Source organism: Aythya fuligula, chromosome 25 (genome assembly GCF_009819795.1).
Source record: "Aythya fuligula isolate bAytFul2 chromosome 25, bAytFul2.pri, whole genome shotgun sequence".
NCBI classification, from domain to species: domain Eukaryota; kingdom Metazoa; phylum Chordata; class Aves; order Anseriformes; family Anatidae; genus Aythya; species Aythya fuligula.
In genome coordinates, this window is record NC_045583.1 from 5,756,873 (window position 1) to 5,781,789 (window position 24,917).

A 24,917-nucleotide genomic window follows, 5' to 3' on the forward strand; every position below is an offset into this window, starting at 1 on the left:
CCGCCCCACGGCGCACGCGCGAGGCGCCGAGAGGCGGTGCCGAGGTGGAGGCGGGAGGGAGGGGGCGGAGCCGGATCGGCGCGTGCGCACTGCGGGCCGCCACCGCCCCGCGAGCCGCCCTCCCTCCACACGGCGCATGCGCGGGGGCGGCGGGTGGGCGGGGCCTTCCTCCGAGGGGGCCACGTGCGGGGGGCGGGGCCGGCGGGAGGCGGCCTTTGTCCGGGGTTGGCCGCCATCTTGCGCGGAGGCGCTGATTGGGCTGCGGCGGGCGGCGGCGGAGCCAATCAGTGGCGGGGCCCAACCGGGGGAGCGCGGCCCGGGTGAGCGCGAGCAGCCAAGATGGCGCCCCCAGCGCCCCGGGCGGGGCCGGGCGGGGGCAGGGGGCCGGGGGCGGCGGCGGGGAACGGCCCCGGGGCAGGAGGGGGCCCGAGGGGACGGGGAGGCCCCGGGGGGACGGAGGAGTACCGCGAGGTACCGGGGGGGGCGAGAGGGCAGCGGGGAGGAGGCTGCGGAGGGCACCGGGAGGTGCTGGGAGGGTGGAGGGGAAGGAGCGGGGCAGGCCCGGGGCACGGCCCGGTCCCGTCGGTGCGTCCCTGCTGCCCGTCCCTTCCCCCGTAGGGCCCGGTCCTGCCTGCACGGGGCGGCTGGGGGGCGGTAGGGCCCCGCCCTCGGGAGGGGGAGCCTTGTAGTTTGGCAGATGTCCCCCGGTAGGAGCCGAGGGAACGGCCTGGAGTTGTGCCAGGGGAGGTTGAGGTGGGCAATGAGGAGCCATTTCTGCTCAGACAGAGCGGGCAGGCGTTGGGACGGGTTGCCCAGGGAGGTGGGGGAGTCCCCGTCCCTGGGGGGGCTCCAGGAGAGGTTGGGGCTGGTGCTTGGGGATGCCATTCAGTAGGTTGGACCAGATGATCGTGGAGGTCTTTTCCAATCTTAGTGATTCTAGGATTCCTGCTGCCAGATGGGCACCTTCTCTTCATTCTTCTCCTCATCCCCTTCTCTCCCTCCCCATCCCATTACCAAGGTGGGCAGCACCACCACCCCCTCCAGGAGTCCCAGTGCCAGGCACCAAATGGCAGCTGTGAGCCCCCATCTGAAGGGAGCTGCCCCCAGGGAGCTGCAGTCCCACTGAGGAAAGCCCCAGGGCTCAGGCTGTTCTGCCACACAGTAAAAATGCCTCTGTGTGAACCTCCCTGCCGTGCAAGTTGGGTATGGAGACCACAAACAACACACGGGTGCCACACGTTGGATCCTGTTCAGCAGCGGGAGATGAGGCAGGGGCATCTCTGTGCTGGTGTTCAGTGAAAGGCTGTCCCCAGCTTTGTGGGGGCGGCTGTCCTCTGCTGGTGTCCTTTGAGGACTGTGATCAGCCCTGGAGAGCTGTGCCAATTCCTTGGTTTTCCTCCAAATGTGGGGTGTGTTTCTCAACGGTACTTTCGTGCTGACTAATCCCTAGCATAGGGAACTGCTCCTGTAGGTTCAGTCGCATGCAAACACGTGAACATGTGAATAAAACGAGCTCTGAAGTCATCTTCAGTGCAGACAAGGGCCCAGTGAGGAGGAGCTGACAAGTGAGATCAGTGGGAGGAGTTTGCCCATTGAAGCAGAACCCGATCGTTGCGATTTAACTCTGATAGAGTAACGCTGCTGCTCTTCTGCTTTCGTGAAGGAAATGAAGTAATCGCTCGGAGGATGACGATCTGGCACGTGTAAAACCTTCTATAACACTGGCTAGCCACAGCTTGTGCAAAGAATTAGGACTACGATGCTGCTGGTTTTTTATGCTAACAAGATAGGGGCATGACACGGGGGTCTGAGAAGAAGCGTTCCCAAATATACATATCCCTGTGCTTAATTTAGTGTTTGGTGTAAAGAAAGCCAGAGAACTTTTGGCAAATAGTTTAGTGGCATCCCATGCTTGTCACTGAAAAACTTCCCTGCAGAATGAGATGTGGGAGCTGTTTCCTGATAGCCCCACAAGCATTTAGGGCAGAAATTAAGTATATTTTGGCAATCTCTGGAAAAACTGTTACTAAATGGACCAAGGATGGAGTCAATATTGCATCCAAATGAGCCTTTCTGCACTGGGACTCAGAGTATCCATGTGATTTCCAGGGTTAGTGTTGCTGCATCCAAATTGTGAACAACAGATCTGATCCTTACTCTACTACAGCTGAGTATTGTGGCCCCTGTAGTATACCTGCTTCTGATCTGTTTTGTTACATACTGCTTTTTGTCTGTTTCTTCATAGTTATGCAGTGTTTGGTGTTAACACTGAAGAAATCCGTGGTGAATAAAATCATTGTGGTTTTTATAAGGTTACAGGAGTAAGGTAGCGTTGCTAAGATAGCTCAAGGCACTGAAGTACAAAGGATGTTGTAAAGCCAAGGAGCAGGGAACGTGAGCGGTGTCGTTACAGTAGTTACTGCAGTGTCTATTACAGCTAGAGGAAGTTGGGACTGCATTTCATATATTTCTTTGAAAACTGAAGGGGCCTGTTGCTTTTTTTTGTTGTGGTTGAAAAAAATGAAAGTCATACTCTGCTTTTTCACTGGAGCAGTAGGTACATGCTCAGCCATAGGTTAAATCAAGTACATCATTAAAAGTAGCAGTAAGAATCCTTTCTTTGTTGATCAGCTGAGAAGAAATGTCAGAGAGAAGCAGGTTTTGGAACCAAGTATTTTATTTCAGCTCTGTGTTTGTTGTGTGGCTAGGCAAGAGTCCAAGAAATGAGAGGTCTGCTGTCTGTTTTGAAAATACAAGAAAGGAGGAGAAGGAGGAAGAGATAAAAGGAGGCAGTGCTGTGTAGTTGGGGAAGGAGAGCCTGTTTCACTTATCTTTGTTGAAGTCTCAAAATCTCATTCAGTTTTGCACCTAACCGTTGCATTTTGTGATTTTAAGAGCACACGCCGCTCTCCCCCACAAGTAAGCACTGTAGGCAGCTGTCCACAGGCCAGAATATGCAGAGTGAAACAAGCAGGTTTATAGCTATTACTTGAAGATAATTACAGAATTGAGTTTGAGATAATAATGTGTTTTTTAAATAAAAATGCCAGCTTTCTTAATAAATTAAAGTACAGTGCCATGAAGGAGGTAAGTCCTTGGTGAAGCAGCAGCTCTGACTGTGTGACTGTGACCAAGGCGTCACTTCACTGGTAGCAGGTGGTTTGCTTTCCAGCTACCATAGGATGATGCTAATTTTTCAGCCTTGGGACAGTTATCACATGCTTTTTGTCTTGCCTTGCCAGCTACACGGACTGAGGTGTGCCTTGTTCAGCGTTGGAACTGAAGCGCTATGGAGCAGTACACAGCCAACAGTAACAGTTCCACCGAGCAGATCGTTGTGCAAGCTGGGCAGATTCAGCAGCAGGTACGGGAAGTTAAAGTGGGTGATTTGGCACTGCCAGTGCTGAATTGCAAACCTGCTTCTTTTCAGAGTTCCACAGAATCAGCGAGATGTTTCATGATACTGTCTGGATGTGTGTTTACCTGACTTGGGTCAGTTGAGCAGTTTAACATTGAGTTGTTTTTTCATTGAAGTCAGAGTAAATAGTCTTTTTTTTTCTTAAAAAAAAAAAAAAAAAAAAACTACTTGTAATTTTATGGTATATATTATCAAATTTCAGTGGAGTGGGGAGTTTGCAGACTGGAAGTGATGTGAAGAAAATAGCAAATCCTTTGAAAATAGAAGAAACAAAATACTAATCCAAAGAGTCAGTTGTCCGCAAGGAGCAATGGAGATTTCCCCCCAAATTGAAGTAAATTTTTGTTCAAGCCAATAGAGCGTTTCTCTAGCTTTCTCAAATTGAAATCCTTCAGTTTAGTACTATAGATAGCTCAAAATAAACACACAATACAAGAATTGGGGGGAAAAACAAAATAACTAAAAGTAAACCACCTTGTATCTTTGGATGAATTCATCTGTTCCAGAATGAACTTCTTAGTTTACATGTTACTGTGAAGGCTGTTTGGTTGGTTTTTGTTCTGTTTTGTTTTGTTTTTAAGGCTTGTAGGTTTTTAGTGTTATTAAGCTATTCACATAGGATAATACATTCTCAGATGAGCTGTGCTGTTGCTGAATTTTTGTTGCATCTTAGGTTCATTCAAGGCAAGAGGTGCTTCTTAGTTTGTCTTGCATGTGGATGAACCACTGGGTTATGTTCCCAACAAGACATACTTTGCTTTGGTATCAGCCTATTTGAGGGTTTGATAGCTGGTACCAGCTTCTTCCACTGAATTTAGTAGGAGAACAAGATTATAGTTAAGGATGGAAAATAACAAATTAAGAATTATCAAAAATACCTGCTTCCAGCAGGTAACCAAAGATACAAAGGCATCAATGAAACCAAAGGTAGGTAAAGGGCATTAAACATACATGAACTTCTCTCATTTTAGCTCATACTCTCAAAGCCAGTGTTGTACTGTACATGAAACATTTTTCTAAGATTTTTTAATAGGCCAGCTGTAGTACAGCTTTTAGTAGAGAGATGTCGTACATCTCCCCAAAAGCTAAGGCAGTTAACATTGATTATTTTGGGACTCTTACTAAAGAGGCTAAAGATAGATGAGGCTTTTAGACTTAACTGCTTTTGCAACCTCTCAAGATCATCCTTGAAGGTCAGTGGTGGGAAGAGGCGGTGATGCAGAGGTGACACAGATGAAGCCTGTAGTCTTTGCTGCTCTTCTGTGCAGGAAGAAATGTATGGCCTTTATTGTAACTAACAAGTCTGGACAAAAATCTGGACCATTTTGCAATAAAAAGTCAAGCAGTGAAAGGAGACATTATGCAGAAAGGTAGGAGCCTAAAACAACGAAGCAGAGACTTTTGAGTTCTGGAAAATGACATCCCGTGTTCTTTGTAACTGATTTTTGTTTGGGATGTTGAAGGCTGTCAGTATCATACACAGGTTTGCCAGCATTCTGTTCTTAGATCTGCTAAGTATAATCACGTTCCGTATGTTCTGAGAGCAGTATATATGAATTCTAAGATTCATCCTCTTCCAGCAAAGTGTGGTTGTCTCTTGTCTGAGCTGTGCATTTCCATGTTTCAAGCTATTCCTGTTCCTATTCCCAGCAGCAGGGTGGTGTCACTGCTGTCCAGCTGCAGACTGAGGCTCAGGTGGCATCCGCCTCAGGCCAGCAAGTCCAGACCCTCCAGGTAGTGGTGATCTCTCTAATTGTGTTTATGTGAGCACTGCATGACTCTCCCCATCACCACATATCTAATGCTGTGTTTCTTACAGGGTTTGAAATAGGGGCAGGAAAATTGGTGGCCATTACTACATGTTTGATGTGAGCTTTCCGTAAAGAGCAGGGGTTACAGCTTTTCATTGGATCTCAGATGCATTCATGAATTCCAGCCATTGTAATTCCGAAAGTAAATAGTGGTTGAAATGGGACTCAAAAGGAAATTTAAAAAATATATATGTATAAGATAATGAACTCAAAAGTCAGAACTGAAGTGACGCAACCCAAAGATGTTCCGTGCTTTCAAGGATTGGATTTCTGGTACCCACTGTGAGTAGTTCTGTGTCTTCCCTACATGAAAGGGACAGAGGTGGCAGATGACCCACCAGCTTGAAGAGTGAAACTTCTTCATCTGTGATTGGAAAAGGTACCTGGGGATAGTATTAGCTCCTGCAGGACTGAGATGGCTGATTTTTTATTTACACGTGAACAACACAGAAACCCAGGAGTATGTGTTCTAACAACAAATGCATCAGAAATTGGAGAGAAAAGCAAGGTCATTTCTTGATTTATTTCACACTTGATTTTATTCACACTGATTTATTTCAGCGTGAAGTGTTCTGTGTCTTGCAAGCATTCACAAATGTTACTTTATTAGCTCACAGAGGAGATTTTTAAAGGAGTTGATAAACCCTGGACAGTTATAGCAATTTATTAGCGTGTTGTTCACTCAGTGTTTTGGTTTTGTTTGAGGCTTGAATGGACTTGCCAGGTGTAAAGTTGAACACAGCATTTTTTATGTTTGGAATTGAAACACGGAAAGCTGGCTGACTTGAATTGCTTGGGTCACTGTGCCCTTCCAGTTCCACCCACCTGTTTTTGTTGTTGTTTTTGCTTGCTCTAATGCATTAACAAGACTTTTGGAATGTACAGTTATCTTTCTGCTTATTGGGTGTAGTCCTGCTGACTGCTTCTCTGGCTGACACGAGCATGCTTTTATCTCTTGTAATTCAATAAAGTACTACCAGTTTTGCTAGTCACTCCTATGTGATAGTAACAAGGTTGAGGAACGGAACAATGTAGCAGGGGTGTGGGGTGACCTGTGAAGCCCCAATATTCTATTTAGCCTGCTGGTTGTTGAGGTCCCACAGTGGTGGTGGCTGGATGTATGTTCACATGTAATTCGTTAAGGTATTTCAACTATGTGAAGTGAAGATTATTTTTTTTTAGGCATTCAGAATGTGATGAAAATCTGTGCTGATATTCAGTCTGGTGCTCTACAGTGAGAGTGGTTGAAGAGCAAACATTCAGTATTGCATGTTCTTGAAACCTACAGCTCAAAAACCCAAGAACTCAGTGACTTTGTTGTTCAGAAACAAAAACAACACAACTTGGGGCATGGCTAAGGGTGATTAGCTGTTACCTATTTCACAAGCCTCATCTCACATTTCAGCTTCCTGTAGTCTTTTCGAAGATTTATTTTGGGGAGTTTGGGGAATTAGCAGGTAAAGATGTTTAAAGAGAGAAGTTTCCCCTTGCCTTTCTTTTCATTAGTCTTTTTCCTAGTGGCCAGCTGCAGTGACTTTTAATGCAGAATTTAGAGAGGCTGCAAGCCTTGTTGGTCCAAGAAGTGGCTGCTGCATGTGTTGTGTTGCTCTTCCTTACTGAACTACATTTTGTGTTGCTACATGAATAATTTCATTTAGTAACCATGAAGAGATTCTCTAAGATTATCACCTGCTATAGATACTGGTTAGGAAACAGAAATTGTTCAAGCACTTAATTGGAGAGAGTGGAAGCTACTGCAGAGTCTCTCTGCCAGAATGGCTTATTTAGAGCTCTTCTCATTAGGAGCCCCAGTCAAAGATTAGTAGTAGTGATGTGGTTAATGAAGTTTCTTTTACAACACTTTGCTCTTGGGCTGTGCATGAACGTAGTTACTGTATCTAAACGTAGTTACTGTATCTATTTCATGCTTTATTGCAATTAGATGGGAGATATTGGTTAGACTGAAAAAAAGAAAAAGTTAATTTGAAAACTCCAGCAGCATGGCACGGAAAAAACTTTAGAAACTAAAGGTATTAATGCTGATTATCAGCCCAGTTTAGTGATTGTCACTGCATTCCAATAGGTAAGCACTCATTCTCACGTGGTAGTTGCTTTAGGTTCTGGTTTCATACCACCAGACATTTTCATTGTTCTGTTTGTGTTTGTTTTTTCTTTCTTTCCTGTTTCCTAGGTCCAGGGTCAACCGTTAATGGTGCAAGTAAGCGGAGGCCAGCTGATCACATCAACTGGCCAGCCCATCATGGTGCAGGCAGTGCCTGGGGGTCAGGGCCAGACAATAATGCAAGTCCCAGTTTCCGGAACACAGGGACTGCAGCAGGTGAGATAACTCTAATTTTATCGAAGATTAATTGCAGAGAATGAACTGTGATGTTCTTATCCTGTCAGATAGTGTGTTTGCCTCAGCAGTGTTAAAATAAACTGGGCAGCTCTGGTTGTTTTCCAGCTGTGGATCTGCCACAATGAGCTGCCTATTTAAAAATGCAACTAAAATGTGCTTTGTGCTTGGTTTTCATATTGTAAGGGATGGTGCAAACCTTTTAAGTGCAGTCCATCAAAATATAGCTAGACCTTGGTGTTTTCTTTTTTTAACTGACCATTACAGTATAGTTGGTGGTCTGGTGCCTACTCAAGTTATGGCTAGAAAGAGGATTTTAAAAATTATTTTTAAGAAAATTAAAGCTTCTTGAAGTAAATCCTTGTGATTGAGCTCATCTATTATGTGATGGCTGAAGGTGCATTTAAATGTTTCCATTGCAAAGAAAGTAATAGTGTAGAAGGAAATCTGATGATTTTATTAGAAACAATTATTTTTAAATACTTAAAGTTTTTAAATTTCAGCAGGTGCTCAACGTGTGTTCCTCTAAAGTAAGGGAAGAACTGTAATGGCAGCTTAATGAAAGTGTTCTAGTGATTAGAGAATGAGGTTTAGGAATAAAGTTCTACACAGTTCAGGTTGCACACGTTGTGTTGGTGTCTTGAGAGGTTTATTTAGTTACTGAATTCAGTTTCCTTGATTGAAAGACAATAGTTTTCAGGTTAGGTTCTTTACAGTCTGGTTGTTGGGGAAAGTCTGTAACTTGTTTTTAAAGCAGAAGTGACAAACTATATTCCAGTTTCTCTTTTTATCACACAAATATTTACATTGATGGATAGACTTCTCCGCAAAGCTGAAAATATTTTTATATATGTCCAGGAGTATTTCTGTATGCTGGATAATTAACGCTTTACAGATACTGTAAATCTTACTCTACTTTTTTTTCTTTGACCTGAGTGGTGTTGTTGCTAGTTTCACGTGAGTAATTTATTTCTTCAGCCATTTTACTCTGTAAGCAGCGGAGAGTTGCTAGGGCATGATGACACTGGCATGTTACGTTTCCTCTGTTCTGTACGGTCCTGACAGCTGTTGCATCAGTGACTGCTGTGTCGTAGAGAGGAATAAATTAAAACTCTTTGTTTTAAAATGGAAAAATGAGAAGAATCAGTGCTTTCTTTGTAACAGTAAATCATCCTCAGAGATGATGTGGTAATGCTGAGGCCAAGGAGGGAGAAATAAGAGGTATAGTTAATGTTCCTTTCTGACTCTTTCTTCCACAGATTCAGTTGGTCCAGCCAGGTCAGATTCAGATTCAAGGTGGGCAGGCTGTGCAGGTACAGGGGCAGCAGGGCCAGACCCAGCAGATCATTATACAGCAGCCACAGACTGCAGTTACTGCTGGCCAGACACAGGTAACTGCACCAGCATGAAAGGGTTTTCTTGAGAGGCGTAGGAAGAGAAACTTGACAAATGACTTAAGATGTGGTTAAGTAAAAAGGAAAAAATATTTATTAATGTTGAGGAGAACTTGAGAATAAAGTTAATATTTTTGTAGTGTTTTCATGCATAACTCTGGGACAGAATGAATAGACTGCATGTTTTTATCCATCGTGTTTCTGTATATTTGTTCATGGCTGTTTTCATCTCTTTGTTGAAATTTGACAAAATATTGCTAATTTCATACTTTCGCCATTTTGTGAAATAGTCTAGTCTTACCTGGGTTTTCTGCTGTTTTTGTTGTTTAGGACCAAAATTAAATTTCTGAGCAGACTAGTTCTTCCTTTAATATATTGCTAGTGAGACAGGAAATCTAGAACTTGTTTCTTTGAATGTTAAGTACTGCAGTGTTAGAAAAAGTTTATTAAACGTGCTTCAGGTACTTTCTCTTCAATTCAGTTGGTTTGTGCTCCATCCTATTTCTTTATGCTGGTAATAAAGCAAAAGAAATACATGCCTGAAACATCATAAGCACTTTGTGTTAATTCAGGAATTGTGAAATTTGGGAAAGAAGCAGTTTATAAATGTTACTGTGTTCTTTGTTTTGTTTAGACTCAGCAACAAATAGCAGTTCAAGGACAACAGGTAGCACAAACGGCTGAAGGCCAGACCATAGTCTATCAGCCAGTTAATGCTGATGGAACCATTCTCCAACAAGGTAGGAGCTTTGGTGCAAAAATTCAGGACTTCTCCAAATCTGTCTTACAGATTTTACTGCCTTATAATTATTGTCAAAGAAAACAGCGAGTTACAATGTTGGTTGGTAATGCTGTGATTGTTTTGGTATGAATTGTTGTCATAGCGAATGGAAGAAGAAATGTTTGTTTTATACAGGAATTTAGCAGATATTGTTTTCCCCAGAAAAATCAAAAATTGCTTTTTTCTTCGGCAAGTTCTATTAGGATAGAAACACTTGAGTTTGCGTTTTACACTTCAGACCTGAGGCTGAGATTACTGTGCAGATACAAAACATACCAAGCATGAGGACCAGGTGATGGAATTTAGTTAAGAACTCGCAATGCATTTCTAAATTCTTTTGCATCTTACGGAAGGGTGAATGAGTGAAAAACAGAAGTGGGACTAATGGTGTTCCCTTCTTTCTGTGTGCGTGTTTTTGTTTTTCTTTTCTTCTTTTGTGTTTTATTTTCTTAAAGTTACAGTCCCTGTTACAGGCATGATCACCATTCCAGCAGCCAGTTTGGCTGGAGCACAAATTGTCCAAGCGGGAGCCAACACCAATACCACCAGTAGTGGACAAGGGACTGTTACAGTGACGCTGCCAGTTGCTGGAAATGTTGTCAACTCAGGGGGAATGGTTATGGTATGTATTTAACTTTCCGTTGATCTTTTTAAAGGTTGAGCTTTGAGGTATCTGCACACAAGACACTATCAGAGATTCTTGTCAACTTAATATGGTCAGTCTTCTCAGTAGCTACCAGGAGTTTAAATTATACAAGTTTTCAGTTTTAGTGGCCTATGTCCTATTGTGACTTACGTATTCCTGCACTTTTGTTCTACTACAGCAATTGAGTTCAAAAATCTAGAAGCTGAAATTCAAAATAAGCTGTTAACTAATAAGCAGACATTTTAGAAAGATTTAATTGACTATTCCGTTTCTTGAGAATGCCTTATTAATGTTTTTTTCTGATTCATACAAACACATTTTCTGCCAGTTCTTACTTCTTTGTAGTGTGATACCTTTTAACTTGAATTTTATTGTTCATCTCCACTAGATGTCAGCATCTCTACAAGTAATAAATGATTAAGAAATGTTAACAAAATTATCATATAAATTAAATAAGTGATAACCAGAAAGAAAGGGAAGTGATGGCATGTCATGGATGCAAGTTGTACAAGAAGCAGTAACGTGGTCATAGAATTGTACATTGTATTGAACTTTTAGTATTATCAGGAAAAAAGCAAGCACAGATGATGATGTGTGATTTATTTGTTTAAATTTGTCCTGCAGTTTGAGAACAACTATATTACTTCTTTCAACTTAAATAGGTACATTACCTGAAGAAAAAACAAACCCTTTCCATTCTAAACATTATATTTTATTTTAATTATTTTTGCATTCAATTTTTCCGCCTACAAGTACTAAAATCATTCTTCTCTGTATAGATGGTACCTGGAGCTGGATCAGTACCGGCTATCCAGCGAATACCTTTGCCTGGAGCAGAGATGCTTGAAGAAGAGCCCCTGTATGTAAATGCCAAACAGTATCACCGGATCCTTAAGAGGAGGCAGGCACGTGCGAAGCTTGAAGCAGAGGGAAAAATTCCCAAAGAAAGAAGGGTGAGAACGTAACTCGAATCTGATACAAGGCTGCTCTATGAGAAAGGCACAGAAAAGCATCTCTACCAGAAAAATAAGGATTGGAATCATAGTATTTTTCATTTTTTCTTGTTCATAAGCTACATCAGAGTAATTTCTTAGTGTCCCTTGGTGGCAGTAATACTTTTCCATATGTTTAATTGTTGAATAGGTATGTAACTGTGTTGCAAAGAGGCATTTACTGTAAGTGTTTTATCTCAGGGGTGGGTGGGGAAGGATGGGATCTGGGTAGGCTGTTTTAGTGAGTTGGGAATTTCCCCAGTGTTCTCATTTACTTGGAATTACTGAACTAGAAAGTGCAGACTGCTCTCATTACTCTCCTCTTCTGTACTGTGACAGAAATACTTGCATGAATCTCGGCATCGTCACGCCATGGCCAGGAAACGAGGAGAAGGTGGACGGTTCTTCTCACCAAAGGAAAAAGACAGCCCTCATATGCAGGTAAGCAGAGTTTTGTCTGTCTTTTGGACAGATGACACTTCTGTTTATTCGGAATGCACCTTAGGGATGTATTTTCACTGTTTTCTTTGTTCTTTTTTTGGAGCTAGGCTGCTGACTTTTGTCCCTCTCTGCCCTTGGTTTTATGTTTCAAGCATTGTAAAGAAACATTCTCTTCTTGCAGAGAACAAGCACCTATTTGCCTTGAGTAATTCATTCATAGTAATGTTGATAGAAATGTATTCACTTTGTTACACAGATAGGGAGAATGCTTGTATTTGTTGTCCTAAGAAATATAGTCTGTGCGGCTGTTCTGACAGCATACCAGCAGTCTCCTTTTTAGGACATGTGTTAAGGGTAGAGGTGCTTTATCTTGCTCATGATGGAAAATTCAAAAATGTTAATGTCTGATTCTTAGTAGAGTACTGATTAATGTAAAAAGCACAAGAAAGGTTTTTCAAAGGAAGGAATATAATAGGGTAGAAATAACCATTGTTGCTAACTAGTGCTTTAAAGCAGTCCTGTGGCTTCAGTGGAAGAGTGTTTCTCACTCTAAAATGAAATCCTTCCCAAATACCAGAATCAGACCTAGACCTATCAGCAGTAGGTTTTCCCAAATACCAGAAACAACACATTATTAGGAATTATAATGGTTTATATATCCCAGTTCTGTTACAATGGCTTATAAAACCCAGTAAAAATGTGACCTGTTTAGAGAACAGAAGAGGAGGTTTATAGGACTATGTTTTATTGAAATAGGTTTGTGATTATCCTCTGTTACAGAAAAGTGTATGACATGTATAAAATACATGACTTGTATTTTGTATCTGTAGGATCCATCTCAGGCCAACGAAGAAGCAATGACACAGATGATCAGAGTCTCCTAATCTCTGCTTAAAGAAAAATGTAACTGAATTCCTGTCCCTTCTGCAAGTCTGTCCTACCTTACAAGTGTATCAAGCAAGTCTTTCAATGGGACAATCGCCATATCACAGCCTATCCTTTTCTACAGAGCAAACACCACGTTTTCAGTGTGTGGTCAAGATTTTAACTGCAGTTGACTCAACAAATAGAAACTTAATGACTTTCTTGGTATACTCTTCTGATGCAGCACAGGGATTTCAAAGTCTGACTGCTCATGCCTTTTTTTCTTTATAACATCTCTTGCATTAAGATTGGCCATGGTGAGAGTGTGCCACTGACTGACCAGCAATAACTGGCATGCTGAAGCAGGGCCAGCAAAGACCTCTTGGAGTTACGGCCCTTCTGTACAGAGACATAATCCAATTTATAGCAACCAGCACTGATGTGACTACACCACAGTACTTTCCCAGTAGAGACTTGTTATTTACATCCACTTCTTACACCTTTGGACCTAACTGTCAACTGAACTGTTCACTGCTGTTGCATTTGCACTTGTGAGACTGACAGAAACTGAAGGGGGTTCTCTTAAGCTCTACTCTGTAAAATATGTAAACAGCAAGCTCTGCTCTGGGAAAAGTTCAGCCATCAAGTCAAAATAATAGAAGTAGGTTGAGATTATTACAGGACTTGATCTATTGTGTATCTGGTCCAAGAAGTAAGGGGAGAGGTTTGTTGTGAGGATAAGGATTTAATTAGTAAAAGCAATTTATTGGTGTTTTTTGGTATGTTTATTGCTAGCAGTTGGTGCTTTGAAAGAAGAGTGGATGGTAGTATAAAAGGATTAAAACTTCCAAGTGAAAATCTTCCAAAGGATTATTTTTTTAATCTTTCTTCTAACCTGCTAGTCCAGTGCATGGTTTCTCCAAAAGAAATAAAATCTGCGGTCTCAGAGTGATAGCACTTGACCATCTTTCTGACAGTGTTTCTTGATGTCTGTTCTAAATCAGTTCTAAAAATTCTCTCCTATGCAGAGTGAGGGTTTGTTTCATGACAGCAGAAGCTCAGGACAACTCAGCTCATCCTGATGTAACTGAAGGACTGTTAAATGAAGGCAGATATTGATGAACCTTTCGGGCTTTTTACAGACTATCCTCTTAAAAAAAAAAAATTAAAAAGTGGCACTTAAGGAAGGAGGAGTACTTGCGGTTTTTTTTTTTTTAAAGGGATTTTTCATGACCTATAGCTGGTTTCTGACTGCATATTTTGACAAAGCATAGTTTTATCTTTCATTCAGTTGCCCATTACAGATTTTTAAGCTTGCTCCATTCTTACTGATTTGAAATGCGGTGATGGAAGCTGTAGTTCGTAAGCCTTTTAACAGATGACACATCTTTCCATGCCCATCTTCTCCAATCTTGACTGAGTTCTGCAGACTCACTGTGTGTCACCTGCATAGTCTCCTCTCTTCCATTTTTTGTGTTTTGTAGTTAAAACTCAGTCACAGCAGTTAAGCATGGGCTTGGAAATACAGCCAGATGTGACTGGGGGTCTGGAGGGTGTTAATTAAGAACATGAAAAGGGAAGGTGTCAGAGGGGAGAGGTTTTATTATGGGGAAAATAGCCAAGGAAATGAGAGACTGGTTTAAATTTGGTGAACTTTATTTCCATCTGAAAAAAAAGAAGTAAATGCAACTTAGAAAATTCTAACTATATTATCTCGCTGTTACATTTTTCCCATTTACTGAAAGCTTATGGCTAGAAGCAAAATGGAGAAATCAGCAAGTGCTAAAAGGCTGGGAGGATACAAAAAGACAAAGCTTTGACCATTCTATTAAGAAAAGAGAAATACACTAAACCTACAAGTAAGAAAAGATGGGAAGAAATATAAGAGGAAGGAACAGAAATGTAGAGAAACATTAGATGCTACACTGCCCGCAGGCAATCTGGGAGGCAGAGTATGCCTGCTTAGTTATTAAGGAAGACAGTGCTTTGATCAGTCACCTGTAAAGTATCTAGTGAAAGTACGGAGAAGAAAAGCAGATTTGGTATTTACAGTTAGCTGGATTTTTTAAATGAAGTTCATTCTCTTCTGAACTTGTAGCTCGGTGTTCTTATCCTTACTACATCTGACACAGTGAACTGAAACTGAGAAACTCTTCTGTGCAGGGACATCTGCAGCTACAGGAGGAGGTGGAAGCCTAGTTCCAAATCTTTAGTTTTGAATTTTGTCTTAAATTGTATTAGTAATCCAACACTCTTCTCACAAATTTTACATGAGGGCTTTTTCTAACTTCAGAAAGCATTGGTGGCATCTTTGGTGCCTTTGGTTGCTTCCGCCTTAAAATACTTGGCCAGTTGGTGCTTGTTTTCTTCAGTTGGCAACTACAAAATCTGCACCTGGCATTTCTTGTGAGGTCACCCATTTCAGGTCTTTCAGTGAAGGAATGACAACTTCTGCTTTAGTTGAATTTGCAGCATTATTGTAAATACTTTTTTAGAGCATCTGTACATTTTGTCAGTAGAATATTCATGTGCTGAAGTAAGACAGCCTCTCCATAACATTTCTGCTCTTCAACTGAGAGCTGATCTCTGTCCTGGAGAGCCCCCTCAGACAGTTGGGAGTTAGAGAAGCAGAGATTATTGCTTTGACATTAATTCTTTCTCTCCCTCCCTTTTTTTTTCTTTTTTTCTCTGTTGTGAGTAATTATGTCTTTTCTTAAAGAAGTTGTAAACTTCTTCAGAACAGCTAGAACTTTTTTTCCCAGTAAGCCCTTCATGTATAGGTTCTCTGATCTGTTGTTGTAGGAAGTGTATTAAGGCCTACAGATTTGTGTTATTTAGGAAGTCTTACTGTTAATACTTTAAATAGCGATGTGAAAGCCTGAATGCTACTGTCAGGTTTTTCATTTGCTTTAGGTTATGTGTGTTCATTTCTAAAAGTAGTGTTTGCTTGGTCAGATTGGAGGTATCAGTCAATGTGATTGACCCGTGTTACCAGAAGAGTCTGCTTTCTTTTCCTGGGTAAACTTGTTAAATTGGAGACATCACCAAGTTCAAACCTCTCTAGTAATTAAATGAGAATTCTTTGTGGATTGGCTACACTTGAGCAAAATCTCCACTTTGGGAGTGCATAGAAGTGTGGATGAGGATAAAAGAATAGGCTTGGGGAGAATGTGTAATGTGGTTGATCAAGGAACACTGGAGCAGTGAACCTATCAAAAAAGAAAAAACACTTGTACACAAGTTCAAAGAATGAGATGTAGAAAATGGTCCTCAAGTGATGCTAAGCTAAACGGCTTCAAGGCTTTGCATGTTAAAAAGAGGGGAGGGTGGAAAAAATGTTCATGTGAATGGGTGGGGGGTGTACTGAGATTTGCGTAATGTAAGGCAAAGTTTGTATATAGTTAAAAGTTTATAATTTTTTTTATATAATGCATTTTTTCAAGTGTATTTTGGTCTTTAATAGATGCAATTGTAAGTACTGTGTACACTATCCAGCTAATAAAAATTTATAAACCAAGAACCAGCTTTGGCTCTGCTACTGCATCCTTCTGCTCCTTGCAGTCCAGTGGCAGAAGCGGCGGTGTGAGGGCAGGCAGCAGTTCAGGCACCATCGAGGCATCCTGAGGCAGCTTGGTCTTTGCCCCTGAGCCTGTCTGTTGCCCTCCTGCCCTGATGGGACAGACCCAGGCAGCTTGGCACCTTGTTTTGCTCCATCCCCATCCCACCATTGCCTGAGTGGCTACAGGTGGAGGCCTGGAGCCCTACAGGTGGTAAAAGCCGACTGACTGAGGGAATCGGGCCTCCCACCATGGGTTCTCCTTGGGTGGGTGTTGCTCTGTGACACTTCTGCTTGGGTGGTGGAGAAAGCCTCCGTCTTGTCCTGCTTCTTCCCCTCACAGGCTGAGGCAGCCTCAAGATGGCAGCTGTGGGGCAGCCTGCGTGCAGGCACTGGGTTGTGTGAGGGAGGGCTGCAGGTGGCATGGAGGGCAGGCCCAGCCCTCAGCCATGGGGCTGGGGAAGCTGCTGAGACCCTCCTGGAGTGGCCTCACTGGTCTGGAGGAGGGAAGGAAGGCTTTGACATGGCACCAGCGTGCCTTTTGTGTGTGCGTCGAGTGTTAGGTGAATCTCTGGGCTGTGAGCAAAGCTGCACGCTCATTAGAATGGTAATTTTTGATTGAAACAAAATAAAGGGAAATCTGCCCAGGAGTCACACTATCCTGCTTCTTTAGCTAGCCAGTTCCTGGGTGCCCATTGGCATAATGCTCAGGGTGACATTCCAGTCTCTTTCATGCTTGTCGCAGGAGTCATTGTACACCTTGAATAATTATCCCAGAAAGGTAGTACAGAAGAATCCAGAGGTAATACAGAAGGGATTGTCCTTGATTCAAAGATCGAAGCCGAAATTCCTTTAAGTGGTATATTCTTTATTGCAGCGCTGGATGCACGGGGGATCTCTCCACCTATCGTGCATACCCAAAGCGGAAAGCAGTCTTGAATTTATACAATCAATCTATCAATATTCTACAAGTGTCTATACATATTCATTACCTATCCCCGCCTTCCCTCGCTTCTCATGCTAATTAGCCTTTTGGCACCTTGCGCCTGCGTAGAGCCTCCCAAGAATTGTGGGCAGGGGTCTTTGGGACGTGGGCAGGGGTCTTTGGGAGGAAGACCCCGAGTCTTCCTCACAGTGTACTTTTCACCTTTGGTCAGGAATCTGCTGAATTGGCAGGTTTCTTAATTGCAAGAGCTGGTTGTTGCTAATTCTCCCGTTTGTTGTATCTTTATAATGAATTCCAATGTCCAGTTTCGAGATTTATAGTCCTTACATTCGTTTCTCTGTCCGTCTGCCGCTTCCTTATCATGAGTTCCAGTGTCTTGTTTCGAGATATACAGTCCATGTCTGGGGATTGCCCTTGCCTCCCCAATGCCTCCCCAATACCTCCTTAATCATCCTGCAGGTGCAGTGATGGAATTTGTTCAGGGTTGCAGAAGTATGAGAGATGACCGTCTAACTTTGTTACCGAAATGCTGTTCTTTCCAAGACATTCATTCCTTTATATTCGTGGTTATATTCCAGAAAGGTGGTTTATTCTTGTCCCCAAACTCCCTAGTATAAATATTTTTTTTTTTTTTTTTTTTTTTTTTTGGCCAAATATGACGGAATGGAGACCACTAAAAAGAGCTCTGTTGTTTTGGTGCAAAAGGAAATTTTCCTCTTACAAGGATTGAGCAGGCTGTCAAAGCTTTAAGAAATACTCAGCTTCCATGTCTGCCTACTACTACCTCTCAGACATACCTGCTGTTCCTTCCACGTGTGCTGCTCAGGCTCTCTCAACAGCATTGGAACTTAAATGTAAGCAGTGAAAACATAAATACTTTTATCAAGCCTAAGGTCCTGCACAGTTAGGCTGTCTTTTTGTGTGGTATTATCAAGTAGTTGTATGTTATCACAGTATCATTGAAACAATTCTTGTGTGCGTACAGAGTTTACAAAGCTCTATGGGATAACAGCCTTATAATAAATAAATAATATTATGTTCAGCCTATTCCATTTTCTGTGTTTTGGGGATGTACTCTGTTTTAGAAGGGATACACCAAACTTTGTAGGTATTTATAGCTATATGCTGCATTCTTGGAAGAACTGTAAGCACTCCTGTGGTTCCCGGAGCCTGGTTCTACCCTCACTGGTGCAGAAGCAGCTCTCTGCTAGAGCACACGTGAGCATCGCCAGCTGGCAATGAGCAGAACAAAAACGGGCAAGTTTTGCCCCAAGCACTGTGTTGGATGCCTTAACAATGTTTTCCACGTGAACCAACTGTGGGTGACATTTTTATGCTGTGAAACAATGTGGGGATAGCAAATGAGTTTGTATTTAGGTATGCTGAAATGGTCCCAGAGCTCCAGCTGAAAATTGGTGTACTTCAAATGCTGGTTATAATGGATTGTAGCCATACTGCCTATATTAAGTGTCTAAATTGGGGGGATAGTGTCCACATTGCTGAGGTAGAGAGAATTACCTCCAACAGGCAGTTCAGAGCATCCTGAACAGCAGTCCTGCTGTTTTGGAGTTTTCTTCTGAAAAATTCCTTTTTTTTCTATCCTAAGCAAACATGATCTGGCCTCTTAGCTTGGACAGTGTTACGTGCTGCAAAGCCCCCATGGGCAGGCACACTGTGTGGGTCCTGAAGAAAGCTGGCCAGATTTCTGATACTGCATTGTTGGCAGATCTGCAATCATGATGAAATGCAGAAATACTAGAAGTGTGATTGTTGGTAAATAGAGCAGAATCATGAATGCAGAAGAGCAGGAAGGGCAGTAGCCCAAGGGACTAAGCAGACATCATGGGCCTGGAGGGAATGCCCATAGCATGTAATAGGTTATCTGATTACAAAGCCACTCATATACTGATTTTTACAGCTTTTTGCTTTATTCTTAATTTGAAATTCTTTTCAGTTCCCTTAAAAGAACAGGAGCAGACTAATTTAAAGCAGTCTCTCACATTGGAGAGAAGTTCCTATATCTGCTAATCTTGGGCTAATCATGGTTGCCAGGATCCTGTTTATGTTGCTTAGCTTTCCTTTCTGGTATTCTATATTTTGCAGTTGCTGGGGATGGGAGAGAAGTAAGGCATGAAGCAGAAAACAATCTAACAGGTATTCTAGAGTGAATAGAATGAACAAAACTTTGTACAACTAATGTGAAGTGGATATGGTTGATGTTTCTCTATTCTTTACATTCCTCATGCAAGAACACGTTGCTGATTCTTTGTATTTTGAGGTGCTAGAGACAAACATGTTCCAAAAGTGTTCTTGTGTTTCCATGATTTCCAGAGGAAAAGGAAAGGTATGAAGGAGCCAATTTAATTTTGTCAGCAGGATACTCCTTGATCTCTGTAGTTTTGCTCCCAAGCAATATAATCCAAAAATCAGTTTGCTTTCCCATTTTTGTTTGTTTCTTTGTTTGTTTTTTTGTGGGTCTCTCAGGACATGGAGCAGAACTGGATGGTTTTTATAGTAGCTAATAAAACATTATGCTTTTCATCTGTCTTTTGCTCAAATCTCTGTGGCCTCTCATCCATATGGCAAATGTTACCCAATTTGTAAAACTGCTGCTGGAAGGCATTGTACTATAGTGACTGTAGCAGAATCTCTAGAGTATAATTTATTATATGATTGTTCTGTTCTTATAGTCCACTTAGGGCAAGAGCCCTTTGCAGTGAGCAAATTAAGCTGCCCAGCTATTAGTCATATGGATATACCTTTACTGCCTATTAGAGACCAAAACACTCCTCTTACTGTTTACTGCTGTTGAAGTGGATAAAGAAGAAACAATTATTTCAGCATAGGCTGCAGAGTCTGTTTCATCTGCTGATGTGAATATTAAATTTCATTAGTCAATGAAGCCAAACCAGACTGCCTCCCTCCCAAGAATTAGCTGCAATTTCTACCATTAGTAAGTATCAAAAAATCCTAGAAAAGAAAATTGGGAATTATCTGTATCTCAGGACATTTCAAGGCTCAGAAGAGAGCTCTTTAACGTTGCCCTGGGGTCTTTCTTGTCAAGTACTAAGAAACTGCTGACTTTTAGAGGATCGTCATTAATTATGTGATTAACTCACCCAAAACTTTCAGCATGATCCTCTTCAGTAGTTTGTTTCTCCCCTGGAAATGGCTCTCAAGATGGTATTCACCTGAGTCATTAAGTTGATTTTTCAGCCACACTCTAATCATTTTCCATGAGAAGTCATTCATCATTTCAGTCCTTCCTACTTTAATGATAATTTGATCAGTGTTAGCTCTGATAAGAGGTTGACATCTAACTTGGGACACCACTTTGCACTACTTGAAATGTTGAAGCTTCCCAATGTTGACTGTCACAGAATAGGAGCAATGACGGAACAGGGATTTCCCTTTCTTTGCAAATGTCATTACAGGTTCTAAAGACAACAGAGTGGTGATTCATTAGAGGGGCATAAGACAGGAAAATGTAATCCCCACAACACATCTCACCCAACAAAGGAGCACAGCAAACGTTAGCACAAAGAGAACTGGCAGAAGACATGGAAGTTATTGACCCTGGTATCAAGTTCCAGGGCTGTCATTGCTGTAAAATCCCCCAGGTGCTGTGACATAGAGCTACCTCTGCAGTGTGTTCAAGTTTAGGAGGGTGTTGCTCCACCTCACAAGTCTTTTAACAACTTTAACACCTGATCTCCTTCTATGACAAAGTGACGCGCTGGGTGGACGAGGGAAAGGCTGTGGATGTGGTCTACCTTGACTTCAGCAAGGCTTTTGACACCGTCTCCCACAGCATTCTCCTCAAGAAACTGGCTGCTCTTGGCTTGGACTGGCGCACGCTTCGTTGGATTAGAAACTGGCTGGATAGCCGGGCCCAAAGAGTCGTGGCGAATGGAGCCAAGTCCAGTTGGAGGCCAGTCACTAGTGGCGTCCCCCAGGGCTCGGTGCTGGGGCCGGTCCTCTTTAATATCTTCATCGATGATCTGGACGAGGGCACCAAGTGCACCCTCAGTAAGTTCGCAGATGACACCAAGTTAGGTGTGTGTGTCGATCTGCTTGAGGGTAGGAAGGCTCTGCAGGAGGATCTGGAAAGGCTGCACCGATGGGCTGAGGTCAACTGCATGAAGTTCAACAAGACCAAGTGCCGGGTCCTGCACCTGGGGCGCAATAACCCCAAGCAGAGCTACAGGCTGGGAGAGGAATGGTTGGAGAGCTGTCAGGCAGAGAAGGACCTGGGAGTGATGGTGGATAGTCGGCTGAATATGAGCCAGCAGTGTGCTCAGGTGGCCAAGAAGGCCAACAGCATCCTGGCTTGTATCAGGAACAGTGTGACCAGCAGGGCTAGGGAGGTGATAGTCCCCCTGTACTCGGCTCTGGTGAGGCAGCACCTCGAGTACTGTGTTCAGTTTTGGGCCCCTCGCTACAAGAAGGACATGGAGGTGCTTGAGCGGGTGCAGAGAAGGGCAACAGAGCTGGTGAGGGGCCTGGAGAACAAGTCCTACGAGGAGTGGCTGAGGGAGCTGGGCTTGTTCAGCCTGGAAAAGAGGAGGCTCAGGGGCGACCTTATCGCTCTTTATAGGTACCTCAAGGGAGGCTGTAGCGAGGTGGGGGTTGGCCTGTTCTCCCACGTGCCTGGTGACAGGACGAGGGGGAATGGGCTTAAGTTGAGCCAGGGGAGTTTTAGGTTAGATGTTAGGAAGAACTTCTTCACTGAAAGGGTTGTTAGGCATTGGAACAGGCTGCCCAGGGAAGTGGTGGAGTCACCATCCCTGGAAGTCTTCAAAAGACGTTTAGATGTAGAGCTTAGGGAAATGGTTTAGTGGAGGGCTGTTAGCGTTAGGTCAGAGGTTGGACTCGATGATCTTGAGGTCTCTTCCAACCTAGAAATTCTGTGATTCTGTGATTTAATAAATCAGCTACTTGGGTTATCAAAGCCTTTCTGTGTGAAAGGTCTCTGTGACTGGGAAATGCTTTTAACAAAGTAGAAGATTTTGTACAAAAAAGAAGTGTTTTTTTTTTTGTTTTGTTTTGTTTTTAGTTTTCACCACCTTGTCTGAAATGTTTCTGTCCCAAACCTAAACACATTTGTTTTTGATGAGTATAATCCCACAAAATTGTATTCATGGTTTTTGATAGTAATTTTTTTTAAACAATTATTTCTTTCCCTTTGATGCTTTTAGATTTCATACAGAAAAAAAGTAATTTCTTGGCCATTTCCACCTCCAGATACATGCAGACACATACTGTGGTTTCATATTGCCCTTGATAATCTCCAGTGGACTCTCTGTGACCAGGACGATGCCATGCACGGTTAGGATTAATCCCTTCTTCTGAAGGGAAACTCAAGGGTAAGACTGGACAATATTTTTCTGATAGCGCCTTGCACCAGAATTTCTCCTCATGTAAATGCTTGTGTACATCCTATGAATAGTTCGCTCTGAAGGAGTCTCCTTCTACTTGCAGAAACACTTGTGTGTGGCATGCCACCTGGCATGCATGATCCTTTCAAAAAAGGAAAATTCATGCTAGAACTAATCTCATGTTAGTATGTCACTTTTTCTTACGTTATACCACGAATATCACTGGGACTATGAGAAGAGCTATTTAATGCTGCAGATTTGCATAAACAAACATCCATGCCTAGCCTTGAAAAAGGGTGCCACTACCCTTTTGCCACTGTTATTCAGTTTGTTTCTCTCTGTGGACTTTTATTGGCAGTAAGAAAGCAAACAGCAGCTAGCCTGTCTGACATTGCTCACAATACCTCACCCATCACGTATCTGGAGAAAGCAACAGATTTCCCTCCCTATGGGAGCACATCCAGCTGGGCCCAGGTCACATTGCAGCATATCAGCAAAACTCACAGCATATTTTTAAAACCTTCTTCCTGCTCAGGATCTGCCTAACGTTTGATCTAAGTCTGCAACAGTAAATAAAACAGTGCCAGGAATTGTTTCCCTGAACTGGAAAGTACTCATTTATTCTGCTAACCTGTTAACATAGCTCCCAGCATAGTATTAGCCAACTCACACTCGTACAAACAACTCCTAGGCATGGTTTGGGAGTCAGCTCAGGAATTGCTCCTGATTTGCGGTTTCATTCCTGCTACGCCACTGCCCTGCTTGGAAGGTACGTTTCGTGTTATGGCATGTGTCACTCTCTGCCAGCTGGCCTCAATGCCAGCAAATAGTCCTGGGCATATTTAACCTACCAGAGGCAATGCAGTTGTTATTTCAGAGTACTGTCAGATTACTCCAGTACAATAAAAGACGGCTCCTGCCTTAGAACACTGCCCACCTGGCTATGACCTCTGAAAACTGCAGCAGCCTTCACCTCCTGCTCTTTGGAAGTGATTAAATGTCTCCATAACTCCACTCCAAAATCAAAGATGGGGCAGAGCAGTGTTGGGTGTACCTGGTGCATGCGGGGTAGGAAGAGGAAAACACTGGTATGAAACAACTGGCACTCAGATGAACCAGCAGCAGGACCTGAGGTATCTCAGCCTGTCTTCTTCAGGTGCCAAGCACCTTGCCAAAGCCAGGGAACTCCTTTACCGATCACTATGAGAGAGAATTCCAACACCAACCTGAATTTTTCAGCTTATTTTTATGGTTTTAGGGGAAAGCTTGTTATTTGTTTTGAAGGAATGTAAGGTTTATACTCAGGCAGAGGTGTTCCAGGAAGCTCAACAAGCTGCTGTTGCAAAAGCTTTTCTTCCTCCGTGTCTTCTGAATGCAACAGAAAGTGAAAAAGCACATCACAAGATCAGGCCAAGCATAAAAACTATTCCCCTTCTCAACTCCTTGAGCAGCCCTAGGTCTACAAGCATATCTAAGATAACCTATGATCACAAACAACAGGACTGTAATATACAAGTGCCAGGGTAAAGTTCACTTATTCCATTATTTATTGCAGGCATTTATACAATGCCTATATCCATAGCGATGCTTTACATGGCTTGGATTACAAGCAGTAGCATTTTTTAAGAAGGGGAAACTATCCCCTGGTAACACAAACTTTATTGGGACAGAATTGGGATTTTTTTTCTGTCTGGCTGAAAACTGTGGGCACTCAAGTTTTCAGGTAGCTCAGGAACAGGTACCACATCACATTTCCTGAACATCAATGGATGCTTCCTAAACATCAATGGAAACTTTCTAGTTTGGTCCTAGACAGCCCCTTAAGGATTTGGATTCTTTATCATATCAGTCACAAGAGTCAGTGGTAAGTTATTTGAAGGAGCTTAGTCTTAAACACCTGAAGACTGACAACATGATTCTCTTCATCTGCATCACTGGACCACTTACACACCAGGGAGGGACTTTCCAAGCTGCTGAGTTCTGCATGCACTTCATGCTGATGAAAAGAATCACAGCCTGTGAAGACAGACTTAAAATCCTTCCAGTCCCACAGACTCTGCCGTTCTCACTACTTAAAGTGCAGCAGCAAGAGGCTGGACTATCCGGATCAAACCTTCACGCAGATGCTGCCTCACACACTGGAGGTGCTCCCAGTACCACAGCACTTACACCACGTTTCCAGGACACTTCAGCACTGTGCCCCGGGTGTGCAGGAACCAAACTCTCCTCCAACCTTCAGCCTGGCAGGGGCTTGGGAGTTCATGGGCCCCTCCAGGAAGCAGGAAGGCCTCTGCTCATCTCCTCTTCACCCTGAACGAGTTCCTCCCTTCTTCA

General features: G+C 42.8%; 1 protein-coding gene and 1 pseudogene across 9 annotated transcripts; one reads left to right on the forward strand and one right to left on the reverse strand.

Moving 5' to 3' along the window:
• The first annotated feature begins 256 nt into the window (after positions 1-256).
• On the forward strand, positions 257-14,379 carry NFYA (nuclear transcription factor Y subunit alpha). 9 transcript variants are annotated; one of them, XM_032203119.1, is made up of 10 exons: positions 257-320; positions 3,243-3,364; positions 5,069-5,155; positions 7,421-7,567; positions 8,845-8,976; positions 9,614-9,719; positions 10,234-10,382; positions 11,186-11,359; positions 11,738-11,839; positions 12,670-14,379. In XM_032203119.1, exons 2-10 carry the CDS (start codon positions 3,290-3,292, stop codon positions 12,721-12,723), a joined length of 1,026 nt encoding a protein of 341 aa, XP_032059010.1. In that variant the 5' UTR covers positions 257-320; positions 3,243-3,289; the 3' UTR covers positions 12,724-14,379. The 9 variants fall into 9 exon arrangements, with proteins under 9 accessions (XP_032059010.1, XP_032059006.1, XP_032059009.1 ...); XM_032203115.1 differs by having other exon boundaries at positions 258-320; positions 10,216-10,382; XM_032203118.1 differs by having other exon boundaries at positions 258-320; positions 5,069-5,152; positions 10,216-10,382.
• Positions 14,380-16,928: 2,549 nt separating this feature from the next.
• LOC116498689 lies at positions 16,929-22,996 on the reverse strand (annotated as a pseudogene).
• Positions 22,997-24,917: the final 1,921 nt, after the last annotated feature.

Bases quoted from the DNA above. Each gene is read 5' to 3' on its own strand.
- NFYA (XM_032203115.1), top strand. From the start codon at position 3,290: ATGGAGCAGTACACAGCCAACAGTAACAGTTCCACCGAGCAGATCGTT. The intron at 9,720-10,215 runs GTAGGAGCTTTG...ATTTTCTTAAAG, and splicing joins TGGAACCATTCTCCAACAAG to TTACAGTCCCTGTTACAGGC. The intron at 11,360-11,737 runs GTGAGAACGTAA...GTACTGTGACAG, and splicing joins AAATTCCCAAAGAAAGAAGG to AAATACTTGCATGAATCTCG.